This window comes from Colobus angolensis, unplaced genomic scaffold (assembly GCF_000951035.1).
Source record: "Colobus angolensis palliatus isolate OR3802 unplaced genomic scaffold, Cang.pa_1.0 Scaffold76, whole genome shotgun sequence".
NCBI lineage: Eukaryota > Metazoa > Chordata > Mammalia > Primates > Cercopithecidae > Colobus > Colobus angolensis.
Window position 1 is genome coordinate 5,262,034 of NW_012121376.1, and position 14,417 is coordinate 5,276,450.

The following is a 14,417-nucleotide window of genomic DNA, read 5'->3' on the forward strand; positions in this document are numbered from 1 at the left end:
CTTAAGAGTAAACGCCCATCCTTCCCGTCACCTCTCCCTTACCTGGGCACTCACGTATCGAGCAAACCACTCCCGGCCTTTTCCATTTTCACTGCAACAGTACGCACCAAACTTAGCATTATACACCTAAAGTCCGTCTCACCTAAAAAAAAAAAAAAAAAAAAAAAGCAGAGAGAAAAAAAACCCCTTTTCAATCCCCTGGAGCAATAGGGGAAGAGCAAGGAGAAGGAACTAACGAAGTATTGCTCCCTAGCCAAGCACAGACCCCAGCTCCCATCACCTCGTCTCAGCCTCCGGGCGGTCCCGTGAGGAAAGGGTGTTACTGTTATTTCAAAGGTGAGGAGCCTGGCTTGGAGAATCACACACCGGCTTGAGAGTGGTGAACCAGAGTTCCATCCAGGCTTCCTGGTTCCAAAGCCCATGTCCTTCCCCTGCCCCTCCCGACCCCTGCCTGGGGAGGTCTGAGTCCGGATAAGGGCATGAACCCTAAGAGGTCTTGGTTCTCCAGCTCTCTTGACTTCCCACTAGTTTCTGACGCTGAAGTCAGCATGGAACCAGCCCCTGAATTTAAGACTTCCTGAATTTGCTCTGTCTTAGTATACTGACAACAAGGTTTGATGCCAGGAAGAAAACCATCTCCCACGTATCAGCGGGGTGCTCGCTCATCCCTCTGCACTTCCAGAGTGAGGCTGCTCACGGGCCAGGCCATCCCCAGCTGTGTGTGAGAGGTATGGAGACCACGGGCCTCCACCTTGGTGTCATCACCACTAGGATGGATAACATGCTCACATAATTTCAGGCCACTTCTCATCACTCTTTGTAAGGGGCCAATACTCTTTCCCAAATTTAAAGACTCGAAAATGAAGCAGAAGGCTGAAGATCACTTGGCTTATGCAATCTTCATTTATGTTTTGTAGAAAACATCTTGCTCCTCATCTACTCTAAATACCAACATCAGATGAAATATGTGTATCTGCAGGCTTTTCCAGTAATTTCTGGAATGCTTGCGAAGATGCAGCTGACTCAGGTGTCCACATTCTGTATTGCTGACAGGCTACTGCAAATAGAGGCTGGCTTTCCTGGCAAATGAGCAAACCTCTGGGTGTTTTCCCCTTTTCATTAACTGGGGTGCGCTCAGAGAAAGCGCACCCATCTGAGTGTTGGTCAAGCAAAACAAGTAGGAAGCTACATCTGCTCTCCTAAAATGCACTCAAATCAAACATAAATGCATTTTTATTTATTTATTTATGTATTTATTTATTTTTTGAGACAGAGTCTCGCTCTGTCTTGCCTAGGCTGGAGTACAGTGGTGCAATCTCAGCTCACTGCAACCTCTGCCTCCTGGGTTCAAGTGATTTTCCTGCCTCAGCCTCCTAAGTAGCTGCGATTACAGGCACCCGCCACCAAGCCCAGCTAATTTTTGTGTTTTTAGTAGAGATGGGGTTTCGTCATGTTAGCTAGACTGGTCTCAAACTGCTGGCCTTAGGCGATGTGCCCACCTTGTCTCCCAAAGTGCTGGGATTACAGGTGTGAGCCACCATGCCCAGCCCATAAATGCATTTTTAGATAGTCAGGTATTTGGATTATCATACAACGGTTCCCTTTTCTAACCACACAGAAAACCGAGGCTGGTCTCCATCCATTGAGAAGCACCCATCAAAAAGGCAGAAGTCAGCCCTTGAGAGTTTACACACGTGGGGCTCAAATCATGGTGGAAACAATGGGCTCTGCAGAGTAAAAGGCAACATTTCTTTTTCTTTTATTTTCTTTTTTTTTTCACCCAGGCTGGAGTGCACTGGTACGATCACAGCTCACTGCAACCTAAGCCTCCCTGGTTCAAGTGATCCTCCCACCTCAGCCTCCTGAGTAGCTCGGACTATGGGCACATGCCACCATGCCTGGCTAATTTTTGTGTGTTTTTTTGTAGAGGTTCACTATGTTTCCTAGGCTGGTCTCAAACTCCTGGGCTCAAGCGATCCTCCTGCCTCAGCTTCCCAAAATGTTGGGAATACAGGTGTAAGCCACTGAGCCTGGCCACAAATCCTAATTGCGTTAATGAAACTGGAAAACTTTCCCTTAAGGCAGTGCCTCTCAGACGCTGATGTGCATGAACTGTCTACCAATCTTGTTAAAGGGCACGTTCTCACTCAGTGGGGCCAGCCAGGGCTCAGGACTCTGCATTTCTCACAAGCTCCCAGGAGATGCCAATGCTGCCAGCCCGCACATGACAGAGCAGCAAGACCATCTGCATCTAGTGTGCTGCCGTGAATGGTGGAAGAGCCACAATCCACACGTGAACCCCATGGCTCTGGGGTGTGTGTGCATCCTCCTTCCCCTGGCTGAGATATTAACAGGCAGTGAACTGGGGTAGGGAAACATCAGGCCGATGCAGATTCCCGCTTCTCAGTGGACGTCACAGCCCCAAACTCTCCCTTCCTGCTGCTCCAATTGTCAACACTCATTATTTTACCCTTAAGAACCACAAAAGAACAGCCACCCAGGGAAGGGCCCCATGCAAACAGCTGCTTCAGAATCAGCTGCTGGCCAGGGTCAGCACTTTGGAGGGTCGTAGCAGGAGGACTGCTTGAGGCCAGGAGTTTGAGGCTGTGGTGAGCTATGACTGCACCACTGCACTCAAGCCTGGGTGACAGAGCGAGACCTTGTCTCCAAAAAGAAAAAAAAATAGCTGGGCATGGCAGCGTGTACCTATAGTCCCAGCTACTCGGGAGGCTGTGGTGGGAAGATTGCTTGAGCCCAGGAAGTGGAGGCTGCAGTGAGCCGTGATTGTGTCACTGCACTCCAGCCTGGGCAACAGAGTAAGGCCCTGTCTCTAAAAAAAAGAATCTGCTTCTTATGAGCACACCAGTATGGGCAACCACAGCTTTATTATCTTATCTTGCCCCTATATTTAATTTCAGTGAATAATGGCAACCTCTTAGCCAACCATAGCTGTGACAAGGAGCGCTAGGGAGTGGTGAGCCTACAAATGCTCAGATGGTCCCAGAAACAGAACAAGTGCCCCTTGTGTTTAGCAATGATGAGGTGAGACAGGTGTCGGTGGAGTGAGAGGAAAGAGACAGCCCCCTCCAAAGCCTTGCTTAAGAATTGCATGGATAAAATGCGGGAACATGCATTGGAAAATAACAGAGCTCGGCCAGGCACGGTGGCTCACGTTTATAACCCCAGCACTTTGGGAGGCTGGGAGGGGCGGATCACATGAGACCAGGAGTTCGAGAGCAGCCTGGCCAACACGGTGAAACCCTGTCTTCTATTAAAAACACAAAAAGTAGCCGGGTGTGGCAGCAGGTGCCTGTAATCCCAGCTACTCCAGAGGCTGAGACAGGAGAATTACATGAACCTGGGAGGCAGAGCATGCATTAAGCTGAGATTGCACTACTGCACTCCAGCCTGGGTAACAGACCCAGCCTCGGCTAAAAAAAAAAAAAAAAAAAAAGAAAGAAAGAAAGAAGGAAAGAAGGAAAGAAAGAAAGAAAACAAAAAGAAAATAATGGAGCTCACGGGGATGATGGGGACCTGTGAGCTGGGTACTCTGGAGCGCACCCCTCCAGGGGTTCTCTGCACGGTTGCCCTTCCAAATCACCTGGGAGCCACACATGCTTTGACGCTGGGCCTCACCCTAGAGAAATGATGTAATTGGTCTGGAGTGAAGTCCAGGCTCGGGTATTCTTTAAAAGGTCCCCACGTGGCTCTGCATGCAGGCTGGAGTGGAGGGAGGCCCCTGCAGTGGCCATCCCTGGCTGATGAGGAAATGGAAGCTCTGGCCCCAGGTGGCACCCTGGGGAGAGGCAGCGCCAAGAGCAGAAGGCGGGTCCCCTTGGGCCCTGTGGCCGTGCCAGGCTGTCTTGTCCACACAGGCCCCTTACCCTCCAGAGAAGATCTTCTCCACGTAGCCACGCATGAAGTCCCTGAGTGCCAGGGTCTCTTCATCCTGGGTAGACTCAGTGCTCTGGCTGGAGGAGAAGGACTCGTTGGAGGAGGAGCGGCGGTCCTGGTCCCAGGACGGGTGTGAGGGGGACTCGCCCATGTCATTCTCACTGTCCGCAGACTCAGTGGTCTCACTCTCTGACGCGCCATCCCCCAGGGAGCCATTCCCGTCCTGCAGGGCAGGGGGCGGTGCCTCCCGGGGAGAGGAGGTGGGTGCCTCAGGCCCAAAGTCAATTAGTGAGCCCACGGGGACCTCCGGGGCCTCCATGGCTCTGGGGAGCTGCTGGGGAGGCTGCCTGGAGGGGAGCCCGGCAGCCTGGCGTCCCAGGTGTGTTAGGAGGAGCCCACCAAGCTCACAAGTTGCCGGTCACCGCTGGCCACCAAGAATGAGTCCTTCACAACAGCTCGCCTGGCCCTACAGCATCTACAATGGAAACACAGACACAGGCGTTAGCGCCATTCCTCACCAGAATCCAGACCTAGATCACACACTCCCCGGAAAGACAAGAATCTCTGCTCTTCTGGAATTTGGGGTGCCTCTTCACCAGCATCCTCCTACCGTCCACTTTACTGTTCAAAACCTGGTACACGGTAGGCCCTTGATAAATACTTGTTAAATGAATGAACAAGGCCGGGCGCGGTGGCTCAAGCCTGTAATCCCAGCACTTTGGGAGGCCGAGACGGGTGGATCACGAGGTCAGGAGATCGAGACCACCCTGGCTAACACGGTGAAACCCCGTCTCTACTAAAAATACAAAAACTAGCCGGGCGAGATGGCGGGCGCCTGTAGTCCCAGCTACTCGGGAGGCTGAGGCAGGAGAATGGCGTAAACCCAAGAGGCGGAGCTTGTAGTGAGCTGAGATCGCGCCACTGCACTCCAGCCTGGGCGACACAGCGAGACTCCGTCTCAAAAAAAAAAAAAAAAAAAAAAAAAAAAAAAAAATGAATGAACAAAGAAACACTGACATCAGGATTTCTCCAAGTTCTGCAAACAGACTGTCAGGGCACTGCCTCTGCTGGCCTCCTCCCCGCTCCAGCCCCAAGACTGAGCCCATCACCAGGACAGAAAAGGTCCATCCTGGGCCGGAAACGGAGGATCCCCAGGGACGATCCACCTGCCCGCTCGCTGTCACTGGAACTGATGGCTACGGAAGAACCTCCCTGCTGAGCAACAGACACCTCACCTCCTGGGCTCCGGCCTCCTTCCTGGGCTCTGTTCTCATCCAGAGCGTTCCCAGGCTGTCAGCGGTCTCTCCCCTCTCAGCATCCTTCTCAAACCCTATGACGGTTGCTAATCACAACATGTGCCATCTGGACCTGTCCCCTCTCCCGGCACAGCAGCCGCCCTGGACAACGACACACCCCGGGCTCCTCGGGCTGGGCAGCCTCTCCCATCCCCATTCCCCTCCTTTTTCCTCCGCCACTCCTACCCTGGAGTTCTGTGCACCCCTCGAGGCTCTGCCTTGGCCACATCTTCTGAAAAGCTCTACTCTGCTCCTATTCAAAGTGAATGGATGACTCCTCTGCGGGCTCCAGCCACTTCTTCAGCCTAATTTATCATTCTGCTTGCTTTACTGACAGATACCAATACCCATAAAGCACACGCCCCTCCAGAGGGACCCCTCCAGAGGGACCCGTAAAGCACACGCCCCTCCAGAGGGACCATGCCTGGCACCGCTGTAGCCATGCTGTGCCCAGCGAGGACTCCTGACTGCATACGTGTGTGTTGTGTGCTTGCTGAAGGAAAGAACAGACCCGATTGTGAACATGCTCACAGGGTCAGCGGTGTTGGCTACGCAGGTCACAGGGTGGCAGAGCTGGGATTCAAATCTTCGCTTCTAATCCAGGTCTCCTGGCTGCTGGTTCAAGAGGTCCCGGGGAACCTTCCTCACCAGTACAGAGGCAGACAGCTAAGCAGGAAGGAGACACCCTCTTGACAGTCAGCCCCTCAGAGCAGAGCATACCTCTAACCTCAGCCCTGTCCGTTAGGCCCCAAATATCTAGGATGATGCCTGCCTTCACAGTGAGGTGGCTGTGAAACTGCTGAACTGACTGCATCTTCAGAGGACAATTCAATAGCAGCATGGCCTTTTCTGCCTCTTAAGAGCTTAATGCTCACCTGTCGATGATGGATTCCTCCAAATTCTCCAGCCTGGGGTATTTTTAAATACCCTGAGTCAGAAAAGAGAAAAGGCTGGCTCCCGGTCACCCGCATGGTGATGGGCATGTTCAGGGGAGCCCCACAAGGAAAGCCTCAGTCCAGAAGACAGAAGCATAAACCTCAGCTCAGAAGAACTTTCCACGCCAGGAGAGCAACAAGGGCTCTGATGAGCTCGGAAGGCAGTGGCTTCGGCTCAGGGAGCTGGAGAGCAAGGAGTGGCCGGCTGGGGTCTCCCCTCACCAGCGGTGTCCTCGGTCAAGGCCCCTACTCTCCGCTGGGTCCCCCTGGCTGAGGCATCAAGATTGGATCAGAAACCCAAGGCCCTTCCACAAGCACATGCTCACTCGCCAAAGAACAGAAAACCACACCCATGGTAACATGCCTGGCATTAACAATGAAAAACCACACGCTAGGAAAATGTTTACAGTAAATATAGTAGGAAAATTGAGCTAGTGGTATCTGTATTACAAATTCACACAACTCTAAAAAGTCTATATTCTAACAGCTACACAAACCACTCAAGTAGGCAAGGCACACAAGAGGAAATACAATTATAGGCCGGGCGTGGTGGCTCACACCTGTTATCCCAGCACTTTGGGAGGCTGAGGCAGGTGGATCACCTGAGGTCAGGAGTTCAAGACCAGCCTGAGCAACATGGTGAAACCCCATCTCCACTACAAATACAAAAACTAGCCAGGCATGGTGGGGCACACCTGTAGTCCCAGCTACTAAGACAATTGCTTGAACCCAGGAGGCTATAGTGACCTGAGATGGTGCCACTGCACTCCAGCCTGGGTGACAGAGCACAACTCCGTCTCAAAAAAAGAAAAAAGGAAATACAATTATTAGAGGCTTAGACAATTCTTCAACCCATACTAATAACCACAATATAAATACGCAAATTAAAGCCATAAGGTACCATCTTATACTACTAAATTAGTAAAAAATTAAAAACTATCTAAATACTGGTAAAGTTATGGTAAAATTAACATTCTCAAGCATTGCTGGAATAGGGATAAATAATACTTCAAAAGGCAATTTCTACCATTCTTATTTTTCTCTGTTCTGATTCAGGAATTCAAATGCTTGGAATTTATCCTAAGAAAATAATTCAAAACACTCAAAAACAGTTATGTAGAGAAAAATGCTCACTGCAACAGTATTTATAATCTTGATTAACTGGGAAGAGGGTAGAAAAAATACCTAAATACAGTAAAATGGGCCAGGCATGGTGGCTCACGCCTGTAATCCCAGCACTTTGGGAGACTGAGGCAGGTGTATCACCTGAGGTCAAGAGTTCGAGACCAGCCTGAGCAACATGGTGAAACCCCATCTCTACTAAAAATACAAAAATTAGCCAGGCATGGTAGTGCATGCTTGTAATCCTAGATACTCGGGAGGCTGAGGCAGGAGTATCGGTTGAACCTGGGAGGCAGAGGTTGCAGTGAGCTGAGATCATACCACTGCACTCCAGCCTGGGCAAAAAAGCGATTCTCCATCTCAAAAAAATTAAAATAAGTAAATAAATAAATACAGTAAAATGGCAAATGCATGTTAAAAAGTTGATGCAGTAGTGATGAGTGTATGATACAATTCAAAAAACGTCCACTTTCTAGTAAACAGAATGTTCTGTAGTCAGCCCAGGTTTACTGAATGCTGCTGCTAGTCAACCCCTGTTCTGAGTGCTGAGAACACTGAAGTTAGAGAAATTTAGTTTTACTCTAATTACAATCATGTATACATATGCAAAAGCAATGAGGAAGAATGTAGAAATGTATGGTGGTGCTGGCATCGGGGTGATTTCCTCTTTCATTTTGTTCATTATCCTAACACTGCATGGCAAACACTCTCAGTTCAGTGGGAAAAAGGAAACAAGTCACTGTCTCTTGAAGCCATTCAAGCAGTAGCAGGGCCGTCTCTCTTGGCCCACACACAGGAGGTTCAAGATCAAGCTGGGGTCGGGTGCAGTGGCTCACGCCTGCAATCCCAACATTCTGGGAGGCCGAGGTGGGTGGCTCACCTGAGGTCAGGAGTTCAAGACCAGCCTGGCCAACATGGCGAAACCCTGTCTCTACTAAAAATGCAAAAATCAGCCGGGTGTGGTGGCAGGCGCCTGTAATCCCAGCTACTCAGGAGGCTGAGGCAGAATTGCTTGAAACCAGGAAGTGGAGGCTGCAATGAACTGTGCCACTGCACTCCACAGTGCAGACACAGCAAGACTCCATCTCAACTAAATCAATCAATCAAACTGGATGATCGTGGCTATTTCTGATCCAGTCTCAGGTACTCTTGGGCCAATCAGACGCTCTCATGAGTCATCCTCTCCCAGAAGCCCTGAGTGCTGGGTGCCGCCTTCCTCAGTGGGCTCAGCACGGAGGTGACAACATCACAACAGAGGCACAGAGTGACAGGAAGCAGATGGGTGGCAGGAGGGCTGCGGCGGGCACCACCCCTGTCCCTGGACCCCTCGGCTCAGGGATCTCAGCTGTTTGGGGCTTGCTAACAGAGCTAAGATGTCACAGCAGTGACTCTGTGTGGTCATGGCAGGGGAAGCAATCCCACCCTCTTTCTCCAGGAAGGAAAAGTCATTACGGGCCTCTAGGCAGGACAAGGTGATGGCCACTCCCACAGTGCAGGGTCACAATCTCGGGGGACTGCCTGGGCCAGCTGGCGAAAACACAGGAGGTGGTCCACAAGGAGCCACACTGTCCCTGCTCAGAGCCAGCCCAGTGCTGCCATTTGGGAATGCAGACCCAGGAGTATCAGATCTTCTATAGGTTTCTAAGGAATGCTGAAATCCTGTTACATGAAATCTGATTTCTCAACACTGGCAACTAATTTAAATTTATTTCAAAACACTTTGGTAGTCAAAAAACCCATCTGTGGATTGCACCCCAGCCCATCTGCTTTGTTCTACCTTCAAGGAGGTACTGAGGACAGTGCCCAGACTTGGAGAAACAGCGTTTTTGGCCACAGGGGAATCTGTGTCACTGGAGATAGGAACATGCTGGCCTGAAGCACTGCAACCCCCCCTGCGGTTACACTTTGCAATTAGCGTCATAGGCCCCACGATGGAGGCTTCCACCAATCAAAGTAGGCTAAAATTCTAAGTCAACCTCTACCTTCCAAAGCCCTTATGAGAGTTTTGCAAACATCCATTCATTCTGCACACATGTACTGAGCATCTACTATGCATTGGTTACTGTGCAAAGAGCTAGAAAGAAAGCCATGAGTGAGACCTTATGGACCATGTGTGTGCGTGTGTGTGTGTGTGTTTACGTACGTACCACGGGGCAGGGAGAGGGGAAGAGACAGTTAATAGAATAAAAAACCAAACAAGAGCTTCTGCAGCACTAAGTGCTACAGAGATGATCTGAAGGTGACGGCCCTGAGAGGGATAAGAAGTGGCTTCTTTAGATGGGGAGGTTGGGGAGGCAGATCTCTGAGCTGAGATGGAAAGAGGGACAACCAGCATTGAAAAGGCTTGAAGGTGACCCATGCAGAGGGAACATGAAGCATGCAGGCCCTAAGGTAACCGCTTTAGAAAGTTCAAGAACCGGGAAGGCAGATGAGGCCAGGGAGCCACTGCTCATGGGAAAAGAGGCCACAGTGGTCTGTATTCTGGTGGGAGTTTCCTAACCTACTGCTGCAACCCCTTCCGCCCCACTTCCCCCACTGCTTCTTCCTACCCCGCAGCCTCCAGCTGTAGAAGGAACTCACGAGATTGCCCCGGTGTGGCTGCTGCGCCACTTCCCCACGGAGCTGTGCTCACACTGATTTCCCCAGCATCCTGGAACAACCAGAGCTGTGGCTTCTCCAGCAGGTTGGCTTTGGCCAATCAGACATGGGCTCCCTGTGGGGAGAATCTGGAACTTTCTGTAAGCCTGCCCCTTCCCATCAACCTCAAGACACTCCTCTCTTTTAGTGTTCCCAAGAACTCCCAAATTTGCTGCTCCCCTCACCCAGAGTGTGCCAAACCTCAGACAACACACAACACACATAGCATCACATGTATATACACCTGGATTGTCTCCCCTGTTAAAGCTGCAATAAGGTAAGGCGGGGAGAGGCCAGGAAGAGACTGGGCAAGGAACCCGAACACAGGCCAGCTGGAGAACCAGTGCTCCAGATCCCCATGTCATCCTCACCTCTTACAGCGACATCTCAGATGCTTGAGGAGGCATTTCTACATGTGGAACTGCTGGCCAAAGGGTGTGCGCATTATTAAGCCTTGTGATAGGAAACGCCGAATTACCTTGCCAAAAGTCTGTCTGCAGCAGTATATACTTGGTGGGCTTTTACCTGAAACTTTTCTTCCTTCTTTTTTTTTTTTTTTTTGAGATACAAACTCGCTCTGTCGCCCAGGCTGGAGTGCAGTGGCGTGATCTCAGCTCACTACAACCTCCGCCTCCTGGGTTCAAGCAATTCTCCTGCCTCGGCCTCCCAAGTAGCTGGGAGTGCAGGCTCCTGCCACCATGCTGGGCTAATTTTATATTTTTAGTAGAGATGGGGTTTCACCATGTTGGCCAGGTTGGTCTCAAACTCCTGACCTCAGGTAATCTACCCACCTCTGCCTCCCAAAGTGCTAGAATTATAGGTGTGAGCCACTGCACCCAGCCTTTTTCTTTTTTCTTTTTTGATAGGTTCACACTCTGTTGCCCAGGCTGGAGTAGAGTGGTGCGATCTCGGCTCACTGCAGCCTTGACCTCCTAGGCTCAAGTGATCCTCCCGTCTCAGCCTCCTGAGTAGCTGGGACTATAGGCATGTGCTACCATGCCTGGCTAACTTATTATTATTATTACTATTATTTCGTAAAGATGAGGTCTCACTATGTTGCCCAGGTTTGTCTTGAACTCCTGGGCCCAAGCAATCCTTCCAACTTGGCCTCCGAAAGTGCTGGGATTACAGGCGTGAGCCACCGTGCCTGGCCTGAACCTTCATTTCAACTGTAAGGTGGAAACATCACCTAACCCCAGCCTTGGAGCTGGAGTCCCTGGGTTTTGCTCCTGCTGTCCATGCAGGGCGCTGTGCAGGAAGGACAGGTGCACTGTGCGGATAGGGCACCGGGGCCCCGAGACACCAGCTGTGTCTCTGAGGGAGGCCTGAACTTCTCTCCACTCCACCTGACCAAGGTACCTGGTTTGCCAACTGCCTGGCGGCCCAAACAAGGAAAAACTTGCCTCTTTCTCCTTGCATCTCAGCTCTATCACAAATCAACCTAAGAAAGCCAGGCGCAGTGGTTCATGCCTGTAATCCCAATACTTTGGGAGGCTGAGGCAGGAGGATCACCTGAGGTCAGGAGTTCGAGACCAGCCTGGCTAACACAGTGAAACCCTGTCTCTACTAAAAATACAAAAATTAGCTGGGCATGGTGGCAGGTGCGTGTAATTCCAGCTACTTGGGAGTCTGAGGCATGTGGCTCGCTTGAGCCTGGGAAGTGGAGGTTGCAGTGAGCCGAGATAGTGCCACTGCACTCCAGCCTGGGCGACAGAATGAGACCCAGTCTCAAAAAACAAAACAAACAAACACAAAATCAAACTGGGAAATCATCTGAATCTGTACCCTAGTTTCCTCTTTGAAAAATGTGAATGAGTATTGCTCTTTTCCCTAATCAGTTGGATTATCACAGTAAGTGAGGCACTGTATGAAGGGCCTTAGAAGAAATACTTCAGGGAAACAGATTATGGTCCTCCCGGCTTGAAGGGTGAAGCTGAAGATCTCCCCTGGCCGTGCTAACATGAGACACTTCAGCGGAGAAATCAATGACCCTATTATCAGAGTAGTTCGTACCTTTCAAAGAGCAAAACTACAAAAAACATTTCATTCTGAACAACTTCACACCGCTGGGGCAGTATTATTGCTTTTACTCCCAGTTTAGAGATGAGAAACGTGGGGCTGGAGGAGAGGGGTGTATGCGGGGATCACCTCCAGGCAGACCTGGCGTCTGATAGCATCTTAAGCATCACATTTGGCCTCAGGCACCCCACTCTTTTCTGGAGCCACCTTAGCTGGATACTACCTATCTCCTATGACTGGAGAAGACAGCCTGGCTCAGGGGGAACCCCAAATCCTCACTGCAAGAGGCAGAGCTCAAGGGGCTGAGAATGCTTTTAACCTAGGGTTGTGGTTCCCAAACTGGCAACAGGACACCCGCAGAACACCTAAGCAAACTTTATAGGGGTACCACAGGATAGATCCATTTTTCGAGGGAAACACAGCAATACTGGATACCTGCAAGACAGCACATCACTAGCGTGAAGCAGTTCACTTCTACCATAAGGTCATGTTTACGTGTCTTTTGATGATACCCTGTCTGAGCCACAAAGAGATTTTTGGCTGTTTGGGGCTAAGCAATAGTTGGTCTAATAGTTGGTCCAGCAGTCCTGTCAAGTCACAGGAAATGTCAATGTCCTTTTAGATGTCAGTGTGTTTGGGTCGCTGTCCAGACACAGATTTATACTCAGTTAATATGGATCTAGAGCAACTGCGAGACAGTGGAATCAACCAAATTCACTACTGCAGTTGGGCAGTGGATTTAGTTGAGTTTCCTGGCAGCCAAAGCCAAAAAGAAAAGCATCCTGGGCCATAACATTCTCTTGATCTGACGAATTCATCCGCAGAGTAGCTTTCTGCAGATACTGAATTTGGAAACGCACTTGGCAGGAGGGTCCTCACATGCGATGACACTAATTACTGTGATGACAAGGTCTCTAACAAGGTCTGTAAAAGGTACAGAGATGATGAAACCAACATTCCCTCCCTCCCTCCTTTCTTCCTTTCTTTCTTTCTTCCTCTCTTTCGCTTGCTCTCGCTCGCTCTCTCTCTTTCTTGAGGGAGCTCTGCTCTTGTTGCCCAGGCTGGAGTGCACTGGAGCAATCTTGACTTACCACAACCTTTGCCACCCGGATTCATGTGATTCTCCTGCCTCAGCCTCCTGAGTAGCTGGGATTACAGACATGCACCACCCCACCAGGCTAATTTTGTATTTTTAGTAGAGACGGGGTTTCACCGTGTTGATGAGGCTGGTCTCGAACTCCTGACCTCAGGAATCCACCTGCTTTGGCCTCCCAAAGTGCTGGGATTATAGGCATGAGCCAATGCGCCTGGCCAAAACAGGCATTTCTTTAAATGACTCTCAAAAAATCTGAAGGCATACATGAAATCGATTTGGTACAGGTATTTGTCTGGCTGGATCTTGCTACTAGGTGAAGAGAAGAGCTCCCTGATACACGAGGCATGACAGTGAACGTGCCCACGACGGTGCCTCTCCTCCAATGCCAGATGCCTCAGTAGTGCTTTTGACAAGTGTCAGACCACAGACCATTCATGCTTGAATTCTCTGAAGAGGGCCTGAAGTGCCAAGGTTCTGATTTGATACCCAAAATAGCATCCATGTGCTGTAGTCACCAGGGAGGGAGAACTGTCATTCTGCTGTGAACATAAGAGCCTGGCTTTATTCCCTCAGACACAGACAGCAGCAGCATCTTAGCTATCTGCGGGGCTACTCCTGTGGGGAGCACTGCCCAGTGAAGATGAAAATGTTGGGGTCACCCATGAGGAGGGCAGTGGGGGCAGCTCCAGCCCACACCAAGCTGTGTGCAGACACACCAGGTCCCACACAGAATAACCTACTCACAGTGTACTGGCTTGAAAGAGGCAGCCTCAGCACCATAGGAAAGGTAAAAAGAGAGAGAGGAAAAAAACAGAGGCAGCCTCTCCAATGGAGATCCTCTAAACCAGGCACTGGCATACGAGCTATGCTCTGGCTGACTGTCCCTCCTTGTGGCCCAGGACTGAAGATCGCAGGACAATACTCCTCCAACGCAAGTTCCCTGAGAGTCAGGAGTCGTGTGTGTTTTCTTCACTGCAGTATTCCCAGGACTGGAACAGGGCCAGGCCCATAAGAGATGCTCAGTCAATGTGTTTTGGTTAAAAACTCACAGTGCCAGCAAAGGTGAGCTCCACCCAGAGGGGCTGCATCTGAACTGCTCCTTCCTCCACACCTGCCTCAGTCCGCAAGGTCAGCTGCTGAGTCCAGCCACTGGCGTCCCAATCACATCACATACTTCCTCCCGCTGCCCTGTACACCTGGTGATGGGGGAGAAGCAGTTTTTTGGGTTTTTTTTTTTTTTTTTTTTGAGATGGAGTCTCGCTCAGTTGCCCAGGCTGGAGTGCAGTGGCCGGATCTCAGCTCACTGCAAGCTCCGCCTCCCGGGTTTACGCCATTCTCCATCTCAAAAAAATTAAAATAAGTAAATAAATAAATACAGTAAAATGGCAAATGCATGTTAAAAAGTTGATGCAGTAGTGA

The 14,417-nt window shown here is 50.4% G+C and overlaps 1 protein-coding gene across 2 annotated transcripts in view; it reads right to left on the reverse strand.

The window, feature by feature from the left end:
• The window catches only part of KIAA0513 (KIAA0513 ortholog), a 22,022-nt gene extending 17,652 nt beyond the window's left edge, over positions 1-4,370 (reverse strand). For both annotated transcript variants that reach the window (XM_011928056.1, XM_011928055.1), the window contains exon 1: positions 3,885-4,370. In XM_011928056.1, the coding sequence (XP_011783446.1) occupies positions 3,885-4,213 (329 nt within the window). In that variant the 5' untranslated portion in view covers positions 4,214-4,370. The remainder of the gene's footprint in view (positions 1-3,884) is intronic.
• Positions 4,371-14,417: the final 10,047 nt, after the last annotated feature.